The sequence below is a fragment of the Mobula hypostoma genome, chromosome 19, assembly GCF_963921235.1.
Source record: "Mobula hypostoma chromosome 19, sMobHyp1.1, whole genome shotgun sequence".
NCBI classification, from domain to species: domain Eukaryota; kingdom Metazoa; phylum Chordata; class Chondrichthyes; order Myliobatiformes; family Myliobatidae; genus Mobula; species Mobula hypostoma.
Window position 1 is genome coordinate 36,503,611 of NC_086115.1, and position 27,092 is coordinate 36,530,702.

General features: G+C 38.2%; 1 protein-coding gene across 3 annotated transcripts in view; it reads left to right on the forward strand.

Annotated features, from left to right (window-relative positions):
- The window catches only part of tbc1d12b (TBC1 domain family, member 12b), a 108,623-nt gene that overhangs the window by 37,888 nt on the left and 43,643 nt on the right, over positions 1–27,092 (forward strand). For all 3 annotated transcript variants that reach the window (XM_063071687.1, XM_063071689.1, XM_063071690.1), the window contains exon 2: positions 11,118–11,241. In XM_063071687.1, the coding sequence (XP_062927757.1) occupies positions 11,118–11,241 (124 nt within the window). The remainder of the gene's footprint in view (positions 1–11,117; positions 11,242–27,092) is intronic.

Sequence of the window (27,092 nt, forward strand, 5' to 3'; positions counted from 1 at the left end):
TCTGTTCTAAAAGGTCATCATTCAATTCTGAGGCTGTGCCCTCTGGTCCTGGACTCTTCCACTATTACAATAATAACACAGAGCAACAATCTGTTTAGGTGTAGCTAAACAGTAGTATGATTGACAATGATACTGATCAAGAAACAAAGCTGTTAAATCCATATTGATTGGGCCTTGTAACCAAAATAAATGAAAATTGTAAACCTCTGAGCAGCAAAGCAAAAATCATTTAATGAGAAAAGGATGTGATGTAAGTACTTGAGATGGAAATCAATGTTTTAAATTATTCTTTTGCTGGGAAAAATGCTGTTAGAACATAGGCTTATCTTCTAATAGCTAATGATTTTTTTTTTCTCTGAAAGGATCATTAAAATTGACTGCCAAATTTCAGATTTTCATTTAAATTTGATTTAATGCTACACATAGAGTTGGAATTTTTTTTGGTCTTGCCCTACTCTGGAAACTTTTTGGAGAGACATTTTTAATATTATCTCCAAGGTATTGAATATAGATATCTCTCCTCACCCTATTACTGCTATCTTTGGACTACCTAAAATTTCCAGTAATCTTTCCCCTTCAGCCCGTAGAATGATTGCATTTCTTACTTTAATGGCGAAAAGATGTATCTTACAACATTGGGAAGAGCTTAATGCTCCAACTACCTTTTTTTGGTTTTCTCAGACGATATTATGCTTGAATTTGGAGAAAATTAGAAGCAATCTTTATGACTCCTCATTTAAATTTGAACAGACCTGGAGATCTTTTATTCAATATTTTCATTTAATGTAATATATACTCTTCTTGTTTTTTTTTACTGTTTTTAATGGAGGTCGGGATTGAGGACGTGATTTTAAGTTTTTTAACTCTGTTTGGTTTCAAGTTAGCCCATTGCTTTGCTTTGCTTTTAGTTAGTTGCACGGTGGGTTTTTTTGGGGGTTTTTTTTTTCCTTTTCTCTATTGATATATATATAAAAATTAGTATACTATTATGTTACCTTGGTACGTTATGTTTAAATTACATTGTTTGTATTATTTTTTTGTATTAATATCTTCTGTAATTTTATTATATTCTAACAGTGTATTAGTGCCTATATGGCTTACCTTTTTGTATACTTATTCAATAAAAAGATTTAAAAAGAAAAGAAAAAGAGTTGGAATTTTACAACATCAGCTCTTTAAAGACAAAATTGCTCAACAGGATCTGTGGAAAGAGAATAAAATTAGCTCTTCAAATAGATGCTCTTTCATCAGAACAGGAAAAGTGGGAGGTAAAATGAGCCTTAAGGATCAAAAAAATTAGAGTATGTGGAAATGGTGCAAAGAAATAAAAGGCTAGGTTTGTGGGGCAGGAATGATTAAATTACAAAATGGGATGTGGAGCTGTGTAGAAGAGAATGGTAAAGACATGGATGAATGACAACGTTGGTCAGGAAGATATGTAAATCACTCAAGATGAATAATTGTGTGAAATTGCCATCAAAAGAGAAATGTGCTGTATCTGACCTTCATCTTCAGCTTACTACACTGCCAACAGAGCCCACACACTACTTCCAGGATAGTTCCTCCATGGTGTCCTTCTGCGAACACCATTCTTGTTCAATTTTTTTTTCTTATGGTGGACACAAGAGTGGAGACTTTGACAAGTTCTAGAGATTTCTGCAGGTCTTTTGATTTACCTTTGGGTTCATTTTCACCTCCTTCATCATTGCATGATGTGCTGTTGGTCTGATCTTTGCAGGATGCTCACACCTAGGGAGGGTGGCAACAATACTGAATTTCCTCTATTTGTAGACAGTTTCTCTTACTGTGGCCTAATGAACACTCAGGTCTTTAGAAATGCTTTTGTAGCCTTTTCTGATCTACAATAAATAAGGTAGAAGTAGTAAAGTTGTTTCCATTGGTAGGTGAGACTGGAACTAGAGGACATTGCCTTAAGATTCTGGGGAGAAGATTTAGGATGGAGATGAGGAGAAACTGTTTTTCTCGGAGAGTGGAATTCTCTGCCCAGGGAAGCAGTGAGGCTTCTTCACTAAATATAATTAAGATACAGTTAGATAGGTTTTTACATAGTAAGAGAATTAAGGGTTATGGGGAAAAGGCAGGTAGATGGAGCTGAGTGTATGGAGAGATCAGCCATGATCTTATTGAATGGTGGGGCAGGCTCGATGGGCTGGATGGCCTACTCCTGCTCCTATTTCTTATGTTCTTATGTTCAATTCTTCTTCTAAGGTCCTCTGAAAGTTGCTTTGATTGAGGCATGCTGCCCATAAACAGATCTTTCTTGAGAAGAGCAGGCTCTGTTAGTAACCTGACCTTGTGTGTCTTTTTTATAGAGCAGAGCACCTCTGCAACCTGCACTTAAAGTCTCAACTCATTGATTGGGATGCCTGACTCCAAATAACATTTGTAGAAGGCATTACCCCAAAGGTTCACCTACTTTTTTGAACCTAGACTGTGATTGTTTTAATGGTGCACTCAGTATTGACAAGAAGAACTACAATTGTGTGTTGTTAGTTCAGGCAGATTGTGTTTGTCTATTATTGTGACTTAGATGAAGATCAGACCACATTTTCTAAGTAATTATTGCATAAAAACAGGTAATTCTAAAGGGTTCACAAACTTTTTCTTGCAGCTGTAATTATAATAAAATCAGAATTATTTGATGCCAGCACTGCCGTTTTACAGCTCGCACAACAGCAAGTACACCTTAACTGGGTAAGTCTACATTTAGCATCAGAAAAGACCCATTTACTCATATCAGCAGTTTCTTAAGAGATCTTGCCCTGCTTCCGGGATAGTTGCTGGCTAATTTCTTTTGCCTGTTGCTGATATTCAAGTATTTGGGGCCATCTTCAATTGTGTACAATACATAGTGAACTAGAAGCAGTGTGACAGGTCCTGAAGAACTGTTTGCTCTTTTCTGGGCTTTATACAAGTGTGCATTTTTGAAGGTATTCCCTTTGCAAACAATGATTTTGAGAATGAGCAGAAGTTAGCAATCAAATTTAGCTACAGGGGATAGTAGGAGAGCAACTTTCAGAAGTATATTCATCATACCTTTTCTTAGAATAAGTCTTCCATCAAAGCAAAGAACAATGTAAGAAGCCATTTCCATAAGGGTAATTGTATTTTACTCTTTGTGACTACTACATGTTTAATTGAAACCACAGTGGGCCATCAAATGTGAAAACCTCTTACACAAATACCTTGCAGGTTAAAGCTGGGAGATGCTTGCAAGATCTTGATGTTAAGCATCCATGTGAAAGATGATCGCTGTTCAATATCTCCTGAATTAACTGTAGTTCATTTTCTTATGGAAGGGACTATTAGAGAGCTTTTGGCTTTACTGCAATCCAAGCTCCTCATTATATAAGTTGCTCCTACTTAGACCTACTGAAGTTCCTCATGAAGTCCAGGCTTCTTATTGTATAAGCTGTTGCTACTTTGGCCTACCGAATGCTACACCTAAAGACTTTTAACTCTCTTTATCTAGCTCTGCTGCTTGGTGGGCTTGATTTGTGCTATTCACCATTTGGCTCTTATGCGCAGATATACACATGGACATCATGCTTACAACAAAAGCATTACTGTCACCAGAATCCAATTATGTGATATGCTGAAACAATGTTTCTACTGTCTGGAACATTCTGGAGGAACCTTGCAGTACTGCTGGACAATGAGGATGTAAACATTTTTGTAAGCCTGTTATATGATTAAGCTACATTTCCTTGCCATCAAGAAGGTGCAGCTCATGTCCCTGGGAAACTTGAGGTGAAGGAAGTTTGTAATGGATCTCGAGAGTGAGTTTGAATGCCTATGAGATGGTTTTTTTTTAGAGCAGTTTCTTGTTGAGCCTACTAGGGGATCGGCTATATTGTATTGGGTGTTATGTTATGAACCAGAGGTGATTAGGGAGCTTAAGGTAAAAGAGCCATTAGGAGGCAGTGATCACAATATGAATGAGTTAAACTTAAAATTTTGGAAGGGAGAAAGTAAAGTCTGACATACGAGTATTTCAGTGGAGTAAAGGAAATTATGGTGGTATGAGAGGAGTTGGCCAAAGTAAATTGGAAGGCGATGCTGGCAGGGATGACAGCAGAGCAGAAGTGGTGTGAGTTTCTGGGGGGAAAAAAGAGGCAGATGCAGGATAGAGGTATTCCAAAAACAAATACTCAAATGGCAAAATAGTGCAACTGTGGCTGACAGGGGAAGTCAAAGCTAATGTAAAAGCAAACGAGAGGGTATACAACAAAGCAAAAATTAGTGGTAGGACAGAGGATTGGGAAGCTTTTAAAAACCTAAGGAGAGCAACTAAAAGAATCATTAGAAGGGGAAGAAAATTGAAAGCAGGCTAGCAAACAATACCAAAGTGGATAGTAAAAGCTTTTTCAAGTATGTTTTTCAAGAGATGAGAGTGAATGTAGAACTGCTAGAACATGAGGCCGGAGAAGTAATAATGGGAGACAAGGAGATGGCAGATGAACTAAGTGAGTATTTTGCATCAGTCTTCACTGTGGAAGACATGAGCAGTGTGCCAGATGTTGAAGGGTATGAGAGAAGAGAAGTGAGTGCAGTTACTATTACAAGGGAGAAGGTGCTCAAAAGCTGAAAGACCTAAGCATACATAAATCATCCGGACCAGATGAACTGCATGCTAGGGTTCTGAAAGAGGTAGCAGTAGAGATTGCGGGGGCATTAATAATGATCTTTCAAAAATCATTGAATTCTGGCATGCTGCCATTGGACTGGAAAATTGTGAATGTCACTCCACTCTCTAAGAAAGGAGGAAGGTAGCAGAAAGGAAATTATAGACCAGTTAGCCTGACCTCAGTGGTTGGGAAGATGTTAGAGTTGATTGCTAAGGATGAGGTTGTGGAGCACTTGGTGGCACAGGATAAGATACGACAAAGTCAGCATGGTTTCCTTAAGGGAAAATCCTGCCTGACGAATCTGTTGGAATTCTTTGAGGAGATTACAAGTAGGATAGATAAGGGGAATGTTGAATATTTGGATTTTCAGAAGGCCTTTGACAAGGTGCCACTCATGAGGCTGCTTACCAAGTTAAGAGTCCATGGTATTACAGGAAAGTTACTGGCATGGTTAGAGCATTGGCTGATTGGAAGAAGGCAGTGAGTGGGAATAAAAGGATCCTTTTCTGGTTGGCTGCCAGTGACTAGTGGGCTTCCGCAGGTGTTGGTGTTGGGTCACTTCTTTTTATGCTGTACATCAATGATTTAAATGATGGATTAGATGGCTTGGAAAATGCATGGTCATGCACTTTGGTAGTAGAAAAAAGTGTGCAGACTATTTTCTAAATGGGGAGAAAATCCAAAAACCTGAGATGCAGAGGGACTTGGGTGTCCTTGTGCGGAACATCCTAAAGGTTAACTTGCAGGTAGAATCGTTGGTGAGGAAGGCAAATGTAATGTTAGCATTCATTTCAAGTGTTCCAGAATACAAGAGCAGGGATGTGATATTGAGGCTTTATAAGGCATTGGTGAGGCCTCATTCTAAATATTTGTGAACAGTTTTGAGCTCCTCATCTAAGAAAAGATATGCTGGCATCGGAGAGGGTTCAGAGGAGGTTCACAAGAATGAAAGGGTTATCATACAAGGAACGTTTCATAGCTCTGTATAACTCATTGGAATTTAGAAGGATGAAGAGAAATTTCTTTGAAACCTTTTGAATGTTGAAAGGCCGAGACAGAGTAGATGATCTGGAAAGGATGTTTTCTATGGTTGGGGAGTCTAGGACAATAGGGCACAGCCTCTGGATAGAGGGGTGTCCATTTAAAACACAGATGTGGAGCAATTTCTTTAGCCAGAGGGTGGTGAATTTGTGGAATTTATTACCACAGGCAGCTGTGGAGGCCAGGTCACTGAGTGTATTTAAGGCAAAGCTTAATAGGTTCTTGATCGGACACTGCATCAATGGTTACGGAGAGAAGGCTGGGGAGTGGGGCTGAGGGGGTGGAGGAAGAAGGACCGGCCATGACTGAATGGCGGAGTGGACTCGATTGGCCAAATGGCCTAATTCTGCTCCTGTGTCTTATGGAAGTGAAGGATGTTACATTTGTCTCCAGTTTCTGTTTTTACAGTCCATGATGAATTTGCTCAGAGTGCAATTCTAATACCTGTCTGCATTTAGCTTTTTAATCACTTGTGCCATGCCAACTTCCCCATCAGTGGATATTACAACAGCTGATCAACCGCATCATGGTATGGCATGGTAGTGTAGAAGCTAGTGTAGCGTTTTACAGCACCAGTGATTGGGGTTCAATTCCCGCTGCTCTCTGTAATGGCTTTTACGTTCTCCCGGTGACTGTATGGGTTTCCTCCAGGTGCTCCGCTTTCCTTCCACTTCCCAAAGACATAGGGGTTAGTAAATTTAAACGTAAACAACAGGAATTCTGCAGATGCTGGAAATTCAAGCAACATACATCAAAGTTGCTGGTGAACGCAGCAGGCCAAGCAGCATCTATAGGAAGAGGCGCAGTCGACGTTTCAGGCCGAGACCCTTCGTCAGGACTAACTGAAGGAAGAGTGAGTAAGGGATTTGAAAGCTGGAGGGGGAGGGGGAGATGCAAAATGATAGGAGAAGACAGGAGGGGGAGGGATAGAGCCGAGAGCTGGACAGGTGATAGGCAAAAGGGGATACGAGAGGATCATGGGACAGGAGGCCTAGGGAGAAAGACGGGGGGTGGGGTGACCCAGAGGATGGGCAAGAGGTATATTCAGAGGGACAGAGGGAGAAAAAGGAGAGTGAGAGAAAGAATGTGTGCATAAAAAGGAGTAACAGCTGGGGTACGAGGGGGAGGTGAGGCCTAGCGGAAGTTAGAGAAGTCAATGTTCATGCCATCAGGTTGGAGGCTACCCAGACGGAATATAAGGTGTTGTTCCTCCAACCTGAGTGTGGCTTCATCTTTACAGTAGAGGAGGCCGTGGATAGACATGTCAGAATGGGAATGGGATGTGGAATTAAAATGTGTGGCCACTGGGAGATCCTGCTTTCTCTGGCGGACAGAGCGTAGATGTTCAGCAAAGTGGTCTCCCAGTCTGCGTCGGGTCTCACCAATATATAAAAGGCCACATCGGGAGCACCGGACGCAGTATATCACCCCAGTCGACTCACAGGTGAAGTGATGCCTCACCTGGAAGGACTGTTTGGGGCCCTGAATGGTGGTAAGGGAGGAAGTGTAAGGGCATGTGTAGCACTTGTTCCGCTTACACGGATAAGTGCCAGGAGGGAGATCAGTGGGGAGGGATGGGGGGGAAGAATGGACAAGGGAGTTGTGTAGGGAGCGATCCCTGCGGAATGCAGAGAGAGGGGGGGAGGGAAAGATGTGCTTAGTGGTGGGATCCCGTTGGAGGTGGCGGAAGTTACGGAGAATAATATGTTGGACCCGGAGGCTGGTGGGGTGGTAGGTGAGGACCAGGGGAACCCTATTCCTAGTGGGGTGGTGGGAGGATGGAGTGAGAGCAGATGTACGTGAAATGGAGGAGATGCGTTTAAGAGCAGAGTTGATAGTGGAGGAAGGGAAGCCCCTTTCTTTAAAAAATGAAGACATCTCCCTCGTCCTAGAATGAAAAGCCTCATCCTGAGAGCAGATGCGGCGGAGATGGAGGAATTGCGAGAAGGGGATGGCGTTTTTGCAAGAGACAGGGTGAGAAGAGGAATAGTCCAGATAGCTGTGAGAGTCAGTAGGCTTATAGTAGATATCAGTGGATAAGCTGTCTCCAGAGACAGAGACAGAAAGATCTAGAAAGGGGTGGGAGGTGTCGGAAATAGACCAGGTAAACTTGAGGGCAGGGTGAAAGTTGGAGGCAAAGTTAATAAAGTCAACGAGTTCTGCATGCGTGCAGGAAGCAGCGCCAATGCAGTCGTCGATATAGCGAAGGAAAAGTGGGGGACAGATACCAGAATAGGCACGGAACATAGATTGTTCCACAAACCCAACAAAAAGGCAGGCATAGCTAGGACCCATACGGGTGCCCATAGCTACACCTTTAGTTTGGAGGAAATGGGAGGAGCAAAAGGAGAAATTATTAAGAGTAAGGACTAATTCTGCTAGACGGAGCAGAGTGGTGGTAGAGGGGAACTGATTAGGTCTGGAATCCAAAAAGAAGCGTAGAGCTTTGAGACCTTCCTGATGGGGGATGGAAGTTAGTAAATTGTATGCTTGGTGCCAGTAGCATGATGACACTTGTGCACTGCACCCAGCACATTCTCAGACTGCTGGTCATTGTTCCAACACTGTGTTTCAATATACATATGACAAAAAGCCAGTCTTTAATCTTTATAGAATTTTAAAACCATAATAAATCAAATGTTTCCATTCTGAAGCTGACTGAGAGCTGCTTCAGGATTTTCAAGCCTACGTAACATAAAGCAAAGTTGACTTCGGTGATTCAGCTAGCACTTGATTCAGACAAAGAAATAACTAAATTTGATATAAATTTAAATGACTTGTTTTATAACAGAGCTAGTTAATATCCTGAAAATTCTAGGCTTAGTCATATGACATCTTTGATTTTAGTGATATCGTGATCAAAAATTACAATTTAGCACAACTCTGGACCTTAAAATATTTGTAGTACCTTGTAATTGGCGAAATTTTTAAAATGTGATGCATATTGGAGTTTTTAAGTCTATTTAATGTTTCTTTTTTGGACCTTACTCATGAGTATGCGTCAATTTTACTTGTGTTAAGGAGCGCTAAATTAAAAATTCTGTCGGGTGAGCTGTCGGAGATTAATTTTTGTAATGTGATTTTTTTTTAGGGGGCAGTTTAATAAAATTATTGTTGGATGCCAGTGATTTCCTTGAGCTCCTTGTTCAGGAAAATAGTATTTGTTTACAGAGTTCTCTCACTGGTTTTCCCAAAATTTTGCAATATTCTCTAAACTGAGTTGCAAATGATCTATCTTAGGGGGTAATTTTTTTGGTAAACTTAAATGCTATTTGTATCCACATTAACAAAGACTTTGCACATATTGCTGTCCTTTAAAGAGAGATTGAAATGGACAGTCAGCGGTTCCGATCAAAGCCCTCCCTTAGGTCCTGAGGAGGGAGTTGACCTGAAATGGACAGTCCAGATGAAGAATCTTGACCCAAAATGTTGACTGTCCATTTCCCTCCATAGATCTGCCTGATCAGCTGAGTTTCTCCAGCATTTTGTACGTTGCACCATATTCCCAGTACAGGTTTCCCCCACCATCTGAAGGTAGAGCGTTCCTATGAAACCGTTCGTAAGCTGAAATGTCGTAAAGCGAAAAAGCAATTACCATTTATTTATATAGGAAAAATATGTGAGCGTTCGCAGACCCAAAAATAACCTACCAAATCATGCCAAATAACACATAAAACCTAAAAAAAAAGGAACATATAGTAAAAGCAGGAATGATATGATAAATACACAGCCTATATAAAGTAGAAATACTTCTCTACAATCATTGCCTGCACTGTTCTCTGTAGTGAACATCTCACGCAAACACTCTCGGCAGAAACACGGCGCAAGCGTTCTCGGCTGAAAATCTCACGCAAGCACTGTCGGTGGAAACACTCTCCAGTAACCTTTAAGCTATGAGGATGCCAAATCATACCAAATAACGCATAAAAATACACAGTCTATATAAAGTAGAAATAATGTATGTACTTACCGGAACGGGGAAGACAGCACCGAGCACACTGATGCTGGTGTGTTAGGCTGAGTCGTCGGAGATTGGGGTGGTGCAGTGGTCCCCACCCTTCAGGCCGCCGACCGATACCAATCCGCAAAGAATGCAGAGGTACAGCGATAGCCAGGACGCACCCAGCACATCTTTAAGAAAGAAGCCGAAATAAACAAGCTAATTAATTAGGTGCCGCCTGGGCACGTAAATGTTGGCCCAGATCAGAGGCAACGCAATTGGCAATCGCCTCTGATCTGGGCCGACATTTATGTGCCAGGCGGCACCTAATTAATTAGCTTGTTTATTTCAGCTTTTTTTCTTAAAGATGTGCTGGGTGCCTCCCGGCTATGGCTGCATTCTCCGCAGCAGTCAGGTGTCATCTCATCGTCGTCTGTTTCCATCAGGGCAGGCAGATCATCTTCTTCTATGTCTGCCTGCCGCGAGGTCGAGGTTCGTCATCTGCTGTGGCTAGTGTGGAAGGCTTGCTTGACTGCTCAGCCTTACGCATTTTTCTATCGTACAGTTCCTTGTAAGCACTCAAACCATCTTGCAAATATGTCCTAAACAGACATACCCTTTCAAAATTAAAGTCGTACTTTTCTGCAATCATTGAAGCGAAAATGCTTCACGTTCAGTTCCTGGACGACTTCACGTTCGGTCCATTCACTACTGCATTCAGTTTCGATTGTTATCCTTTCCTCTTCCAGTTGGATCAGCTCTTCATCTATCAGTTCTTGGTCATGAGATGCCAAAACCTCTTCAACATCATCTTCGTCAACTTCCACAAGCCAAACTCACTTCGTACTTGCTTCGTTCACCACGATCGAAATGCTTAATTATGTCTAGTTTTAGGCTAATTTTAACACCTTTACGAGCTCTTTTAGGCTTTTCCAATAACTTAGAACTCATCGTGCAAACGGATGCTCACAGGCGCATGTTTAAGCATTGCTGGCTAGAATGCAGTTCCGAATCCGGGGGAGGAGCGGCTGCTCGGGGCGTGCGCTGCTTTTTTTCGTGCGCTACCTTTTTTCGTAACAGTGAAAACACCTTCTGTTAGCGAAAACAGGTAACTAATGTAGGTCTTTCGTAACAGTGAGGTTTCGTAAAGCGAGCGTTCGAAAAGGGGCGGACACCTGTATCTGCATTCTTGTCTCTTCAGGGCTATGCTGGGGATTCACACAACTTCATATTTTGCCTCTGGATTTTAGACATCAGTGACAGGAACTGTGGCAAGTTCAGAGTTGCTTGCTTTCCCTTGTAAAATGCAACTCAATGATATAAAGTTTCTTCTATACTACTAAAGCTGTGGTACAGAAAACATTTGTTCTACTTTCTGTTTAAGAACATAGAATTAGTGAATCTGAAATTATTTGCAATTTTAAGACAATTTTTGCAAGTTTGGGTAGGCTGAAATCAATGATGAATATTTCTTCGTTCTTTTTCAGGAACTTTTTTAATAAGAAAATGAAGGAGCCCATTCCTTCCACCTTTAGTGCTCCTGGCTGGAAATTATTTGGGAAGATCCCTCCAAGAGAAAATTCACAGAAAGATGCCAAAACAATACAGCAGGTATACTTTTAAAATAAAATGCTAAAGATATCAAATGTGCTTTACCAAATCTGTTTGTAGATTGAAAAAGATTTTATTGCATAACTTATTAGCAGCATCCATTTTGATTATTTAATTTTAGCTTGTGGCAGTATTCTTTTGTTGCAAACAGCCTGATTGTGATCGAGCATTGTAGTGATGAGAGCATGCTATCAACCAGTAGTGAGGATCAAGAGAAATTGTTACGAATGTACAGTACAAAATTTCAATAACGCTAGAGATAATCACCAAGTCCCCATCAATGGGAAGAGATGCAGATTTAAATTTTTGAGTGAAAAGCCTTTGTTAGGTCTGGCATGTTGAATGTTGTGAAGGTTATTAATGTTTTATTAATATTTGTTTTATTTGATTACTCGAAGTTGAGATAGATCTGTTGCTTTGGCATTCATATGTTAGTTCTACTCATTTTGGAAAGTTGGTTATTGTGAAAGTGTAATTTTAAGCATTCATGGAAGAGAAACTCCAAAGGTCAGTGAAAATGTGTATATTCAATGAGGTTTTAAGGACATCCTTGAATCTTTTCCTCCATCCACATTTTTTTTTCCCCTAAACAGACCTTGGAATAGAATGCCAAAAGGTAAAATTTATTAACAGCAGATATATGCTTCATTTAAAGGATTAGTACACAGAACTAGATAGCGATGGTTCCTAGGGTAGGTGGGGACAACTCTGATTGTGATATTATTTTTTTTTTCTGGACAGTGGCAAGCATAACTCGGTTGATTGTTGTGACTATTAAACCTTAACACTGACTGCAACAGGCCTTAATGCTAGGTAGTGTAAAAGCTGTGGGCAGTTAAAGAATGAACATAGAGTTGTTCATTGTCAATACTGGGGAACGATGGCAATTTGCATTGTCTAAATAGACCATGTGAAGATATTATGCATTGTCTGAATTGTGAGGAGTGTTGGCTATGATGGTCTAAACTCTAAACTGTCTAAACTGTACTTGGTGATTTTTGTTTGTATTTTCTACATACGAATGTACTTAAGAAACATTTTATTGGCTGCCAGATAGTTTAGGATTCCATGGAAAAGATATTAAAAATGCTTTATGAATGGACAAATTTTGCATTGGTAACAATATCTGCATCAACAAGCAGAATTTGAACTATGTTCTTCAAGCTGAAAGCCTGATTAATATTGTTTCATGTATATATTTGAGGCAGATCACTGAATAACTGGTCTTCATTTGCAATGCCCACTTACATTGTCCATGAATGCTTCTCATGCCTGTCTTTCCTCCTATTGCCTCTAATTTCCTTTCTTCCTGCATCTGTTCTTTCTTTCTCTCTCTCTCTCACTGCTCTCTCATTCCCTTGTTCTGATTTGCTCGCTCCTCCATATTTATGGAGAAGATCATCCTTAATTTATCTAGGTCAACAAGACATCTATATTCAAACTCTGAAAATCATTCTTATAATATTGAATCCTATTTTGTATGCAATTCTATGCCGAATTTTCACTCAATTTCTACATCAGTAAAGAATAAACTTGAAACTTCCCTGAAAAAAACCATAACTTAAGATTAAACACGTGAACATCAATAAAGCTAATGTTATTTTCTGTAATGTGAATCTGAAGCTGACATATCAGCTACAGAGATTTGCAAATTTCTGCAGAGAAGCAAAAGTAACTGTATAAATGCAAATTTTAATATATGAAGGCACCCCTGAGGAAAATTAGTTTTGAGTTGTGGTAAGAAAATATTGTTACTTGCATTGTAGTCAGAACATAGAATTATGTTCAGAAGTTGATGGCAGGATAAATGACCTGCTTAACATAAAACTAAATGGATGTCCCTATGCATTTTTGCTCATTATTAGATTAAGAAAAATTAAATTCTAAAATGTTGATTAAGTTTGTTAAATCACTTTTGGAATGAATGCCTATTTGATGAATAATACCACAAAGTGTACTTAATATGGTCGCAAAGTTTTGTCAGTTCTCCCCAAGCAAAGTTGATCTATTATTTCTGATTAGTGATTTAATTAATCTCTTGTGCCATTCTTACCGGTTACACTTTTTTCAGTGAATGGACCTGAATTGAATAATAAGTCGCACAGGCCAAGAAAGTAGTAGTTTAGGACATTTTTATTCCTCGGTGGTATAGAAAATGCCTAATTTCAGGGGATGGATTATTTTATATGATACTGAATTATATAGATATAATCATTCTTTCAGAAATGTTCTGATTCTTTATATTTTGTTTTGTTAAAGTGAACTGGAATACTGTTGAAATGGATAAACAAAGCTTTTGCCTTTTGGGATTTGGGTTACAGCATCATCAGTGTAAATGATCAATGGTTAAACCCAAAATTGTTTTTTGACTAATTACTTCATATCTATGTACAGTGGAGTTGATCTGAAAATTTAGCTGCCAGTGTAAAAATGCTTGTGCTGGTTGTAAACTGAACCTTAAAGCAAATGTCATTATTGATTTTTTTTCAATATGAGAGGCGTTTAAATACTTTTGCTTCCCTGCAGTCTGATTTGTTGAAGATTTTTAAAAATCTGATAGTGATCCTTCCTTCATCTGCATTTGAAAGATTTCTCTTTTTGATTTAGATTTAGTAATACTCCATTGAGTTTGAGCATATTATCTATACCTACACAATCACTATTAATACTGTACGTCTGGATCCTAGCCTGCATCTGCTCTTAGTGACACAATAATATTGTTCTACTTTCAATCTAAAAATTAACAATTTATAGTACAATAGTTTATAATCTACAGCCAATTTTACCAGTTTCCACTGCTGTACTTGCAGAATTCGATAGTTTCTGTTTCTGTTGGCTTCTTGGCTGCAGTAATTTAAGGCATCAGGCGGAAAATGTAGTTAGTGACATTTTCTTTGGAAGTTAACAAGATGGAAAATTCCACTATTGTTGCCAGAAGTTGTCTCATGCTTTCTTTTGATTCTATTGTTGAAAGTAAGTTTATCTATCTTCTATTGTTGTAATGTACTCCTGCATTCAAAATTACCATTCTACAGTGAGACTTCTGTATACTGATCTTCTAGAATCCAGTCTAGAGTGTCAACTGGCAGAATAGTAAATGATACTTTAATTTAGAATGGATGCTTATTTGTTGCCTTGGGAAGGATAACTGAAAGTTAAAACACAGTGTTTCAAATACCTTTGCCCATATAGTATTTCAGTTACTTGAATTAAAATTATTTTATTAGTTGAATATGGCATTATGTTGGAAAGCTGAAAAACTAAGTTGTTTCATATTTTACGCAAACAACAGGAATTCTGCAGATGCTGGAAATTCAAGCAACACACATCAAAGTTGCTGGTGAACGGAATCCTCTGGGTTCCCCCCCCCCCCACCACCCTGCTCCTTGTCTTTCTCCCCGGACCTCCTGTCCCATGATCCTCTCGTATCCCTTTTGCCAATCACCTGTCCAGCTCTTGGCTCCATCCCTCCCCCTCCTGTCTTCTCCTATCATTTTGGATCTCCCCCTCCCCCTCCAACTTTCAAATGTCTTACTCACTCTTCCTTCAGTTAGTCCTGACGAAGGGTCTCGGCCTGAAACAACACACATCAAAGTTGCTGGTGAACGCAGCAGGCCAGGCAGCATCTCTAGGAAGATCCTAGAGATGCTGCCTGGCCTGCTGCGTTCACCAGCAACTTTGATGTGTGTTGTTTCATATTTTAACCACTTTTAAAATGTCAATGAAGTGCAATCGCATTTAGTAGGAAGAACCTGGGCATTCCATTTATACGATCGTCAATTGTCTTACAGTTATTAATAGTGACTAAAATTAATGCCAGACTTCTAACTATTATACTGAGAAAGAATGAGTTTTATTTTGTTGTGCAATTATTAGAAAAATATTGGATGACCTGTGACCAAATGAACAGTGAGGGAGGTGATTTTCTATTAAATTAAATTAAAAATCATAGAAAATACGTAATGGAGTGCACTATTCATCCCGTAATGCCTCCCTTACCATTTGAGGCAGTTGTGGCTGATCCTTTATCTCACTATTATATTCCTAGTATTTTCCTATAACCCTTGATGTAGTTTGTTTCTGTAATTAGTCTCCATTTTAAATATGTTCACTAACTTGAACTCCACGGCATTCTGTGGTAGAGAATTCCACAAGTTAACACTACTAATGAAGGATCCTGACATGTTATTGCCACTCTTCTCTAAAGGTCCTCATATGACAAAATTATAAATAATACCTTTTTAGTGTGTAGTACCCAATTAGGGGAAGTTTATTCTCCAGTTGATACCCCTTTGAACAGATCTTTCTTTCTTTTCAAATCTTTTTATTGTTATATTATACAGGAAAAATAACATGAGTACATTGAAGTAACAACACTTACAATGTCTCAAAAAAGACATTATCTTAAAGATTGAAAAAAAATTTTGTGAAAACAAAAAAAAACCTACTATGCAGAAAAGTAAGAAAAAAAAACCCATTAGGTGTACAACCCCGGAGTCATGCGTCATACAAAAAGCTTCTAAAAATAAACATCAAACCGCCAGCAAGAAAACAAAATATGCTAAAAAATTTACAATTAGATCGTGGAAAAATTATATCAATTAACTCAAATGATAATAACGAGCAAATCAGCCCCATCTTTTCTCAAAATCAAATAAAGGTTCAAAGTTTCAACTTCTAATTTTCTCCAAACTAAGGCATAACATCACTTGAGAGAACCATTGTGACAAAGTGGGAGCTAATGTATCCTTCCACTTCAACAAAATGGCCCTCCTAGCTATCAATGTAACAAATGCAATGACACGTTGGTCAAACACAGAAATACCGTGAATATTTTGAGGAATTATTCCAAAAAGCACAATTAATTTATTAGGTTGTAAAGTAATTTTAAGTGCTTTAGAAATTGTTGAAAAAACCGACTTCCAGAACTGTTCCAATATAGAACAAGACCAAAACATATGTGTCAGTGTAGCTATCTCAGTTTTACATCTGTCACAATGACTATCAACATTAGGAAAGATTTTAGAAAGTCTCTCCTTTGTCAAATGTTAACGATGTACAGTTTTAAATTGAATCAATGAATGGCTAGCACAAATTGAAGAAGAGTTAACCAACTTCAATATCCGCATCCAATCCTTCGTCATAAAAGTCAAATTAAGTTCCTTTTCCCAATCCTGTTTAATCTTAGATAAAGGACGCTTATCCCATTGTAGTAATAAATTATAAATTCTTCCGATAGAACCCTTGATCGAAGGATTCATACTCATAATAGTATCTAACAGGTCAGCCTCCAATATGTAAGGAAAATTACTTAAATATTTTTGTAAAAAATGTCTAACTTGAAGGTGTTGCAGAAAGTGTGAGTATGAAAGAGAATATTTATCAATTAATTGTTCAAAAGACATCAATCTATGTTCTTCAAATAAATCCAAAAAAGAATTAATACCTTTATTTTTCCAAAGTAAAAAAAATTGGATCACTCAAAGAAGGCTTAAAAAAGTAATTTCAGTAAATTAAACTACAAAGTTTAAATTTTTTAAGATTAAAAGAATTGCGGAACTGGAGCCAAAGTTGTAAAGAATACTTAATCACAGGATATAGGTTTAAATTAACAACTTTAACTAATTGCATAGGTAAAGGAGCTCCCAATAACAAGGTTAAATAAAACTGTTTTACTACTTTCAGTTCCACGTCTACCCAAATTGGCCAGTCACTCTTATCAACCCAGTATAACCAAAAAGACATGTATCGCACGTTAACAGCCCAATAATACATTCTTAGATTAGGCAAAGCAAGACCTAATCTTGCTTTTCATCCTTTTTCAATTTTTGTAAGTGACATTTACTAATTCTTAGTCTTTTATTATTCCAAATAAAAGATAAAATAATAGAATCAATCCGATCAAAAAACTACCTAGTCAAAAAAGCAGGAATATTCTGAAATAAATATAAAAATTTCGGTAAAATCATCATTTTAACTATATGAATATGACCAACAAGTGAAAATGTAAGTGGACTCCATCTACTAAATAAATACTTTATAGAGTCTACTAAGGGGAAAAATTAGCTTTATAAAGATCCTTATATTTTTTAGTAATTATAATACCTAGATATCTAAAAGAGTCTGTAACTTTAAAGGGAGTATTATCATATATAGAGACAGAATCATTTAAAGGAAACAATTCACTTTTACTAAAATTGATTTTATATCCTGAAAAACTTCCAAATTTATTAAATAATTTTAGCAAGGCAGGAATGGACTCGTCAGGGTTAGATATATAAACCAATAAATCATCAGCGTAAAGAGAGATCTTCTGCATGGTCTCATTCACAAAAATCCCATGGATATTTTTAGCCTCACGAATAGCAATAGTAAAGGGTTCTAATATTAAATTAAACAGCAAAGGACTTAATGGACAGCCTTGCCTTGTCCCCCGTGAAAAATGAAAAAAAGGAGACCTACAATTGTTAGTGACAACAGTAGCAATAGAGGCTTTATATTATCATTTTAATCCAATTATTAAAATTAGCACCAAAGCCAAATTTCTCTAAAACATTGAATAAATATTTCCATTTGACTCGGTCGAACGCTTTTTCAGCATCCAAAGATACAACACATTGTGGAGTTTTAAAAGAGGACACGAATATATAATGTTAAATAGTCTCCGAACATTTGAAAAAGAATAGCGACTCTTTATAAAGCCTGTTTGATCTTTAAAAATAATTTTTTCCCAAAATATTCTCCAACCGATTGGCCATTATCTTTGACCAAATCTTAACGTCGACATTCAGTAATAAAATAGATCTATATGAAGCACAGTCAGTAGGTTCTTTATCTTTTTTAAGAATTAAAGAAATAGAATCCTCATAAAAAGTAGAGGGTAAGTCACCTTTCACAAAAGAATCCTTAAACATTTCCAACATATAGGGAGAAAGCAACTTTCCAAATTTTTTATGAAATTCTACAGGATAGCCATCAAGTCCCGGGGACTTACCAGATTGCATTGAAAAAATAGCTTTATGAATTTCGGCTTCAGTGATTTGAGCATCAAGAGTTTTTTGATCTTCACCCAAGATTTTAGGAGAAACAATCTTTCATAAAAAAGCATTCATTTCAGAGGAACCTAACGGACATTGAGATTTATAAAGCTCAGCATAAAAATCTTGAAAAATCTTATTAATTTTCTTCATATTCCTGAGCTAAGGTACCATCTTTCCTACGAATTTTCATGATTTGCCTTGTGGCTGCAGCCATTTTTAATTGAGATGCAAGCAGTTTATTATTTTTATCTCCAAACATATAAAATTGGCTCTTTAACTTAAGCAAATAAATATCCTTCAATGGGATGAGTTAATAACAGGTTATAGTGTGATCGAAGTTCCACCCTTTGTTTAAATAAATCAGTATTGGGGGAAATTGCATAGATATTATCTAAATCTTTAATTTGTTTTGAAATTCTATCTAATTCTGCTTTAGTTTGTTTTTTTAAGTTTAGCTGAATAAGAAATAATCTGACCACATAAAAATGCTTTAAATGTATCCCATATAACTAATTTAAACATACCCCCTATATCATTAAAAAGAAAACATTATTTTATCTGGGTTTCAATGAAACTGACAAATTTGAGTTTTGCAATAATGTCTGAGACATGCGCCAAGGTGGGCGAGCAAGAATGACATCATCAAATTCAAAAGACAAACTCAAAGGCGCATGATCAGATATAGCAATAGCATCATATTCGCAAGTTCTAACACTAGGCAAGAAGCGTGGATCGATTATAATATAATCGATCCTCGAATATTTTTTATAAACATGTGAGAAGAATATTCTCTATTATCGGGATGGAGATTCCTCCACAAATCGATCAACCCAAAATCAATCAAAAAGGAATTAAGAAATGACGCGGATCAATTTGGAAGTTGCTGATTGGTTGAGCTCTTATCAATCATAGGATTTAAGCAGCAATTAAAATCCCCACCCATTATCAGTATATATTCATTTAAATCAGGCAGTAAAGCAAATAACTTTTTTAAAAAAGAAGGATCATCTAAGTTAGGACCATACAAATTAACCAAAACAGCTTTTCCGTTACAGATTGTTCCTTTAACAATTAAAAATCTACCATTAGATCTGATTCAATATCCTCTTGAATAGATATATTAGGTTTAATAAAAATAGGCACGCCTTTTGTTTTACTCTGAGAAGTAGAGTGGAATTGCAAACCGATCCACCATCTAAAAAATCTATTTTGATCTCCCGCCCTGATATGTGTCTCTTGAGCAAAAATTATATCAGGCTGGAATCGGTTAATAATTTTAAAAGTCTTTTTTCGTTTAATAGGATGATTCCAACCACGTACATTCCAACTTATTATATTAATCTGTTTAAATACCATACTATAATTTTATTTTACTTTATACATGCACAAAGCACATACCAATACGGGATGATCAAAAATGGCGGTGATGAAGAATACAACCAGATAAAAAAACGCGCATGCTCCAGAACCACACAATGGGAAAAAACTCCTAACTCTAAACCCACCCACCCACACCTGGAAGCCCGAAAAAGGCAAGCGATCTACAAACCCCATTTCCAGAAAAGTTGGGATATTTTCCAAAATGCAATAAAAACAAAAATCTGTGATATGTTAATTCACGTGAACCTTTATTTAACTGACAAAAGTACAAAGAAAAGAATTTCAATAGTGTTACTGACCAACTTAATTGTATTTTGTAAACATACACAAATTTAGAATTTGATGGCTGCAACACACTCAACAAAAGTTGGGACAGAGGCATGTTTACCATTGTGTTACATCACCTTTCCTTTTAATAACACTTTTTAATTGTTTTGGAACTGAGGATACTAATTGTAGTAGATTTGCAATTGAAAATTTTGTCCATTCTTGCTTGATGTAAGACTTCAGCTGCTCAACAGTCCGTGGTCTCCGATATCTGATTCTCCTCTTCATGATGCACCATACATTTTCAATAGGAGATAGAACTGGACTGGCAGCAGGTCAGTCAAGCACACACACTCTGTGTCTACAAAGCCACGCTGTTGTAGCCCATGCAGAATGTGGTCTGGCATTGTCCTGCTGAAATAAGCATGGACATCCCGGGAAGAGACGTCACCTTGATGGCAACATATGTCTCTCTAAAATCCTAATATACGCCTCAGGGTCAATGGTACCTTCACATACATGCTACTCACCCATGCCATGGGCACTGATGCACCCCCATACCATCACAGATGCTGGCTTTTGCACCTTTCGCTGATAACAATCTGGATGGTTGTTCTCATCTTTGGCACGGAGAACTCGACGCCAGTTTTTTCCGAAAACTAGCTGAAATGTGGACTCAGCTGACCACAGCAAACTGTTTCACAGTCTTTTGGTCCATCTGAGATGAGCTCGGGCCCAGAGAGCTCGCCGGCGTTTCTGCATTGAGTTGATGTTTGGCTTCCTCCTTGCGTAATACAGTTTCAAGTTGCATTTCTGGATGCAGCGACGGACTGTGTTGAGTGACAATGTTTTTCCAAAGTACTCTCAAGCCCAGGCAGCTATAATTGTCACAGTACCATGATGGTTTCTTAGGCAGTGCCGCCTGAGGGCTCGAAGATCACGTGCATTCAACAGTGGTTTCCGACCTTGCCCTTTATGCACTGAGATTCTTCTGAATCTTTTCACAATATTATGTACTGTAGATGTTGAAAGAGCTAAATTCTCTGTAATCTTGCGTTGAGAAATGTTCCTTTTGAACTGACTAACAATTCTCTCACGAATTTGGCACAGAGGGGTGAGCCGCGACCCATCCTTGCTTGCAAAGACTGAGCCTTTGATGGACGCCACTTTTATACCCAGTCATGATACCTCACCTGCTACCAATTAGCCTGCTTAATGTGGAGTCTTCCAAACTGGTGTTACTTGAATATTCTGTGCACTTTTCAATCTTATTTTAATTCTGTCCCAACTTTTGTTGAGTGTGTTGCAGCCATCAAATTCTAAATTTGTGTATGTCTACAAAATACAATTAAATTGGTCAGTAACACTATTGAAAATCTTTTCTTTGCACTTTTGTCAGTTAAATAAAGGTTCACATGAATTAACATATCACAGATTTTTGTTATTGCATTTTGGAAAATATCCCAATTTTTCTGGAAATGGGGTTTGTACAATAAAATTCAAAGCTACTGACTGCTCTGTCTGTGTTTTCTTTCCCTCCCCCCAGTTAGTAAAAAAGTAGTGACCTTGTGAAAAAAACAATAAAGTCTCAGCAAAAAAAAGGTATTTACATTCCATCGACTAATAAACAAGAAAGAACCAAAATAATGTTATCTCTTAGAAAAACTAGTGCCATCTTTAAATTTAATATTAATTCCCTAAAAAAGCTTTAAATTCAATTATAAAATGTTATAATAAAACAGAAAAATATATATCTAAAACCCTGTTAGTAGGAAAAAACTACCAATTAGCTGATTTAAAAAAAGGAAACAAACCAAGTATTAAATTAAAGGAACAAATCCCCTTATCTTCTTTTCTCAGTCATAGAATGTTCAGAGATCATTTAGACAGAGGTACTTAAGCCATAAATCTTTCCAAAGGAAAACCAACAATATGCAATAATGAACAACTCTCCTTGTCTTCTTTAATTAGTCTCTCAATGAAATATACAAATGACCTTCATAAGTCTTCTTTCCAAAATGCGAATAATATACAGATAGCCAAACAGCCTTTCAGATAGATCATTCAACAGCGGTGTTGGTAACAGCGGCGGGTATAGCCTGAAAAAAGTCCAGTGCAGCTTTTGGATCAAAAAAAGTACGAGGAGGAGAATTAGCAGGAAAAACTTTAATTCTTGTCCGGTACCTCAAAGGCGGAAAAAGTTTTTTATCATATGCTTGTTTCATTACCAGGGCAAATTTTGATCTTTGTTCCATTATCTCTCTTGGATAATCTTCGTAAAAGCAGAGCTCAGATTCCATAAATCTAAAAACTCTCCGTTTTCTTGCCTGTCACATTATTTGATCTTTAATTTTAAAGTGATGAAAGCAAACCAGAACAAATCTTGGTTTACTAGAATCCTTCAATTTCGAGATAACGCCCTGTGTGCCCTTTCTATAGCAGGCGGCTTTGATAGAATGGTAGGAAATAAAGTGTGGAAAAGCTTACCAAAGTAAGCCGTTAAATCTGCATCTTCAGCTCCTTGCAGCCCAACAATTTGTATATTCTTTCGTCGAGACCTTGTTTCCAGGTCTATAATCTTATTTTGATATCTTTCCAAACGAGTTGTAGCTTCAGACAACTTTTGCTTAGTTATCTTCAATTCCTCTTCATGTGAAATAACTTGAGTTTCCAGGTCTTTAAATTTTCCCAGAAATGACTTCATTTCATTACTATTCTTTTCCAGTTGGTCTTTAATTGATCCATTCTGATCCTTAATTGAATTCAGTGTCCGAACGATATCTTCAGCCCACGATGGCATTTCATCAGATCTTTCCTTTTGCACCTTTCCTTTCCCATTACCTTTATCACTAGGTTCAGGTAAATTCTTCCCACTTCTTGTAGACATAGACATATTGTTCCCCCTCAAGAATCAGCAAGTAAAAATTTTAAATTCAAAGCTTAAACTAGGAGGAGAGAAAGAAAACTAAGAGCAGCACAAAAATACTGCTACTCCATTTGCAGACAGGGGCGGTCCTCCTCTTTGAACAGATCTAAACAAAAATCTGATACATCTTGGTAGAAAGGATGACTAAAGACGATATAGTATGAAAGGGGGCTTCAGAAGGATCATTGAAAGTCAAAGATGTAAGTGGGTTTTGGATACCATAAGGCACAGGAGTACAAAAGCAAGGAAGTTATAATTCCTTTATGAAACACCTGTAGGATTGCAGCTGGGATTGCATTCAGTTTTGGTCACTGTGCTTTACAAAGATATGATGACTTTGTAGGAAGATCTATTCAATTAATTCTGCATTGAGCAAGTTGGGAAAAATTGGGAGAGACTAGGATAAAACCCAGAGGATGCTGGAAACAGTATGTCAGAAAACATCTGTGGAAAGGGAAACAGTTGTTGGCTCAGATGGAAGACTCTACAGGATGGGGAAGAGAGAAAACAAGTTTGTTTTCATTTGTACAGGGGATAGGGGAGATATAGATGGGAATGCTTCTGACCCAAAGCAGCCAAAATTGTCATAGTGATATGTGATTGTAAATGAACAAGATCCAGAAGATGACTTGTTAAGTAGCACAACTGGAGCAACTTTAGAAATTAAATAGTGGTAAATGTAACTCAATGACTAACAAAATGGTTTCTTGTTCTGAAGTACTCTGGGTCATATCAAGGGATGACATTGAAGATAGATGGTTGACTGAAGATCTTGAGCAGATGGTGCTTTCATGAAATGTAAATCAAAGGCTGATATTGCATGGAAACATGGTTAAACAAAGGACAAGGCAGACTAATATACTTGACAAGGGCATTCAGAGGTGCAGGGGGAAGGGGTTGATTGGGGAGAGCAGTATGTAGAGGGGGTATCATGGAGTGATAATCACTTTATTGGGGTTATACTAAAGGCCTTTCAATAGTCAGTGGAGATTAGATGAATAGATATGTAAGCAATTCACTGAAAGGTGTAAAAGCAATATGTTTGTAAGCTGGGGAAATCTTAACTTTCCTAATATTGACTCTTAGTATAAGATACTTGGGGATGGAACTTGTTAAGTGCGTCTAAGAAAGTTTTTGAGGCTGTATGTAGATGACCCCATCAGAGAAGGGGCTGCTTTTGACCTTAACCTAGGAATTAAACTGGGCAGGTAGTGGTTGTATTGATTGGGGAACACTTTGGAAACCGTGACTGTGATTCTATAAGTTTCATGGTCGCTATGAAAATGGATGAAGTTTATCCACAATTTTAAGTCCAAGGTTGAGGAAACGTTGATGTAAGTAGCACGAAGGGGGACGGAACATTGACTCAGACCATGAGAGGCCTGCGTCGGGCATTTTTATGATTTACAAGGCGCAGATTGGAAGTCTGTGTGGGGCGCCACTCCTCGCACAGACTAGAGCGATGTGTGATTAAGTGCCTTGCTCAAGGGCACAAACAAGCTGCCACAGCTGAGGCTCGAACTAGCGACCTTGAGATAACTAGACGAACGCCTTAACCACTTGGCCACGTGCCCAACACAAAGTAGCATGGAAGAACCTGGCAAAAATATGGTGGGGGCAGTTGCATGTAAGCAAAATAACATCTGATTAGTGGCCAGCTTTTATAAGAGAGTTGGCAAGAGCTTGGGGACAACATGTTCTGGTAAGGACGAAAGGCATGGGTGACAAATGTTATAGAAGTCTTGATCAGAAAAAAAAAATTGACAGAAATGGGCAACTGCAATCAACCAAGTGTCTGTAAAGACTGGGGAAAGTAGGTAAGAAGGAAATTGAGAGAACATATTTCCTTGGCAAGTAAGATCAAGGAACATTCCAAGTTCTATAAGTATAGTAGTGAGAGTGTCCTCCTATGGACCAAAAGGAGTGCAAAGTGAATGCCAGTGAATGCAGACCAAGTCATTAAACAAGACCAGCTCATCATATTCACCAAGGAGAAGAGCATGGGGGATACTGAGTTCAGAGAGGAATGCACTGATTATTTGGTTCATGTGGTTATTAAGAAAATGATGGTGTTGAATGTCTTGGAATGCATGCAGTTGGGTAAATCTCCAGGCTGGATGAGATGTGTCCCAGAATGTTATAGGAAATGAGGGAAGATATTGCTGGCATTTTTGCATGTTCATTAGCCACAGGCAAGATGACTAGAAGATAGCTAGTTTAACTTTTTTAAGAAGGGCTAGGTAACTACCAGGTGCTAAGTCTTTGTCATTGATAGGGAAATTGTTAGGGACAGATTTAGTTCTTATTTGGAAAGGCAGGGACTGATTTGGAGTAATAAGCATGATTTTGTGAGGGAAAATCTTGCCTCATTCTTCTGATTGTCTTATGAGGAGGTAACAAAACTGAAGGCAGGGTGGTTGATGCTGTCTATATGGACTTAAGTAAAACATTTGACAAGCTCCTGCATGGTAAACTGATCCAGAAGATGAAGTTTAATCAGATCCAAAGCAAGCTGGAGCATTAAATCCAAAATTGGCTTGATGGGAGGCTAAGAGTAAGTGAAAGGATTTCTCTGGGGGAGCAGTTCTGGGATTTTTGCCCTTTGTAATGTATGTTCGTGACTTAGAGGTCACTAGTATATATAATATGAGGCATGATTAGCAAGTTCATTAATAGCATGAAAATTTGTGAAAACAGCAGGATATAGATCAGTTCCAAAGCTTAGGTAAATGAAATTTAATTGCAACAAGTGCAAAATGATGCATTTTGTGAAGTTGAACAGAGATAGGATATGTTCACTAAATTGTATGGATTCTTTCTTCTGTTCTATAGAGCATAAGAACATTATGAATAGAGGGACCTAAGGCTTCAAGCCATAGTTTGGTGAATGTTAAAACAGAGGTGCATTGAGTGGTAATGACATGCTTTCCTTCTTAGCTTGAAGCACAGAATGTAAGATTTAGGAAATTAATGTGCATTATACACAGATTAGGCTGCATTTGCAGTATGGTATGTAGCTTTGTTGGCCACACTATAGAAAGGATGTAATGATGCAGAAGACTGCAGAGAAGATTCACCAGGATTTGCCTAGATTGAATGACTTCAGCTCTGGGAGAGATTGGATAGCATGGACTTGTTTACCCTGGGGCGAAGAAGGCTGAATGGTGATCTTGTATAAGAATAGGACAGTCAAAAACTTTCTCCAATAATAGGAGTTTCATGAGATGGGGTATAGTGGCATGCACTGCCAGAAGAGGTGGTAGGAATAGATAAAATTACTATGTTTGAGAGGCATTTAGACAGACATTGGCAAACCTGCTGAAGGATCTTGGCCTGAAACATCGACTGTACTCTTTCCCACAGATGCTGCCTGGCCTTCTGAGTTCATCCAGCATTTTGTGTGTGTTGCTTGGATTTCCAGCATCTGCAGATTTTCTCTTGTTTGTGGGAGGTTCTGCAGATGTTGGATATCCAGAGCACTACACATAAAATGCTGGAGAAACTCAGTAAGTCAGGCTGCATCTGTGGAGAGGAATAAACAGTTGATGTTTCAGGCCAAGACCCTTCATCAGGACGTGTCCGGAAATGTCAACTGTTTATTCCGCTCCTGACCTGCTCAGTTCCTCCAGCATTTTGTGTTATACTATTTTCCCTAATGCAGGCTAATGGTGTTAGTGTTGACAGGCAAACAGTTTGGCTTTAATGTGGTTGGCAAAGGGCCTGTTTCTACATTGTACAACACTGAAATCAAAACAAAATTCTGGAAACAGTCTATAGATCAGAAACGGAGTTAAAATTTCAGTTTTATAACTCTCTGACAGATGCTGCCTGACCTCTTACTCTTTCAAATTGTTTTGTATTTATTTCAGAGGATGCAGATGTTGACTGTCCTGTAGATCCAGCATGGGATGCTTCTGGTTGCACTCACTAAACTAACTTTGCCACAAGGTGTCTCCTCGAATAACAGGCAAATCTAACCTATCCCTGAAGTCTTATTCCCTTTCATTCATCTGGTCCAGATGTAAAAGAACCAATTGCATTGGCCATCAACATTATGATGCTAGGTGGAAAAGTTTAGAGACTTCCGGTAGCGCTCATGGAGTGAAGTCGCGTTCTTGACTCGCTCCATTACCTCTGAGTTTTTTCTCTCTATGGTCAGCTATACTTTAATTAACTATTAAGGCATCAATTTTTACAATACTTTGAATTAAACTAAATTCTCTGACAATTGGATGGAA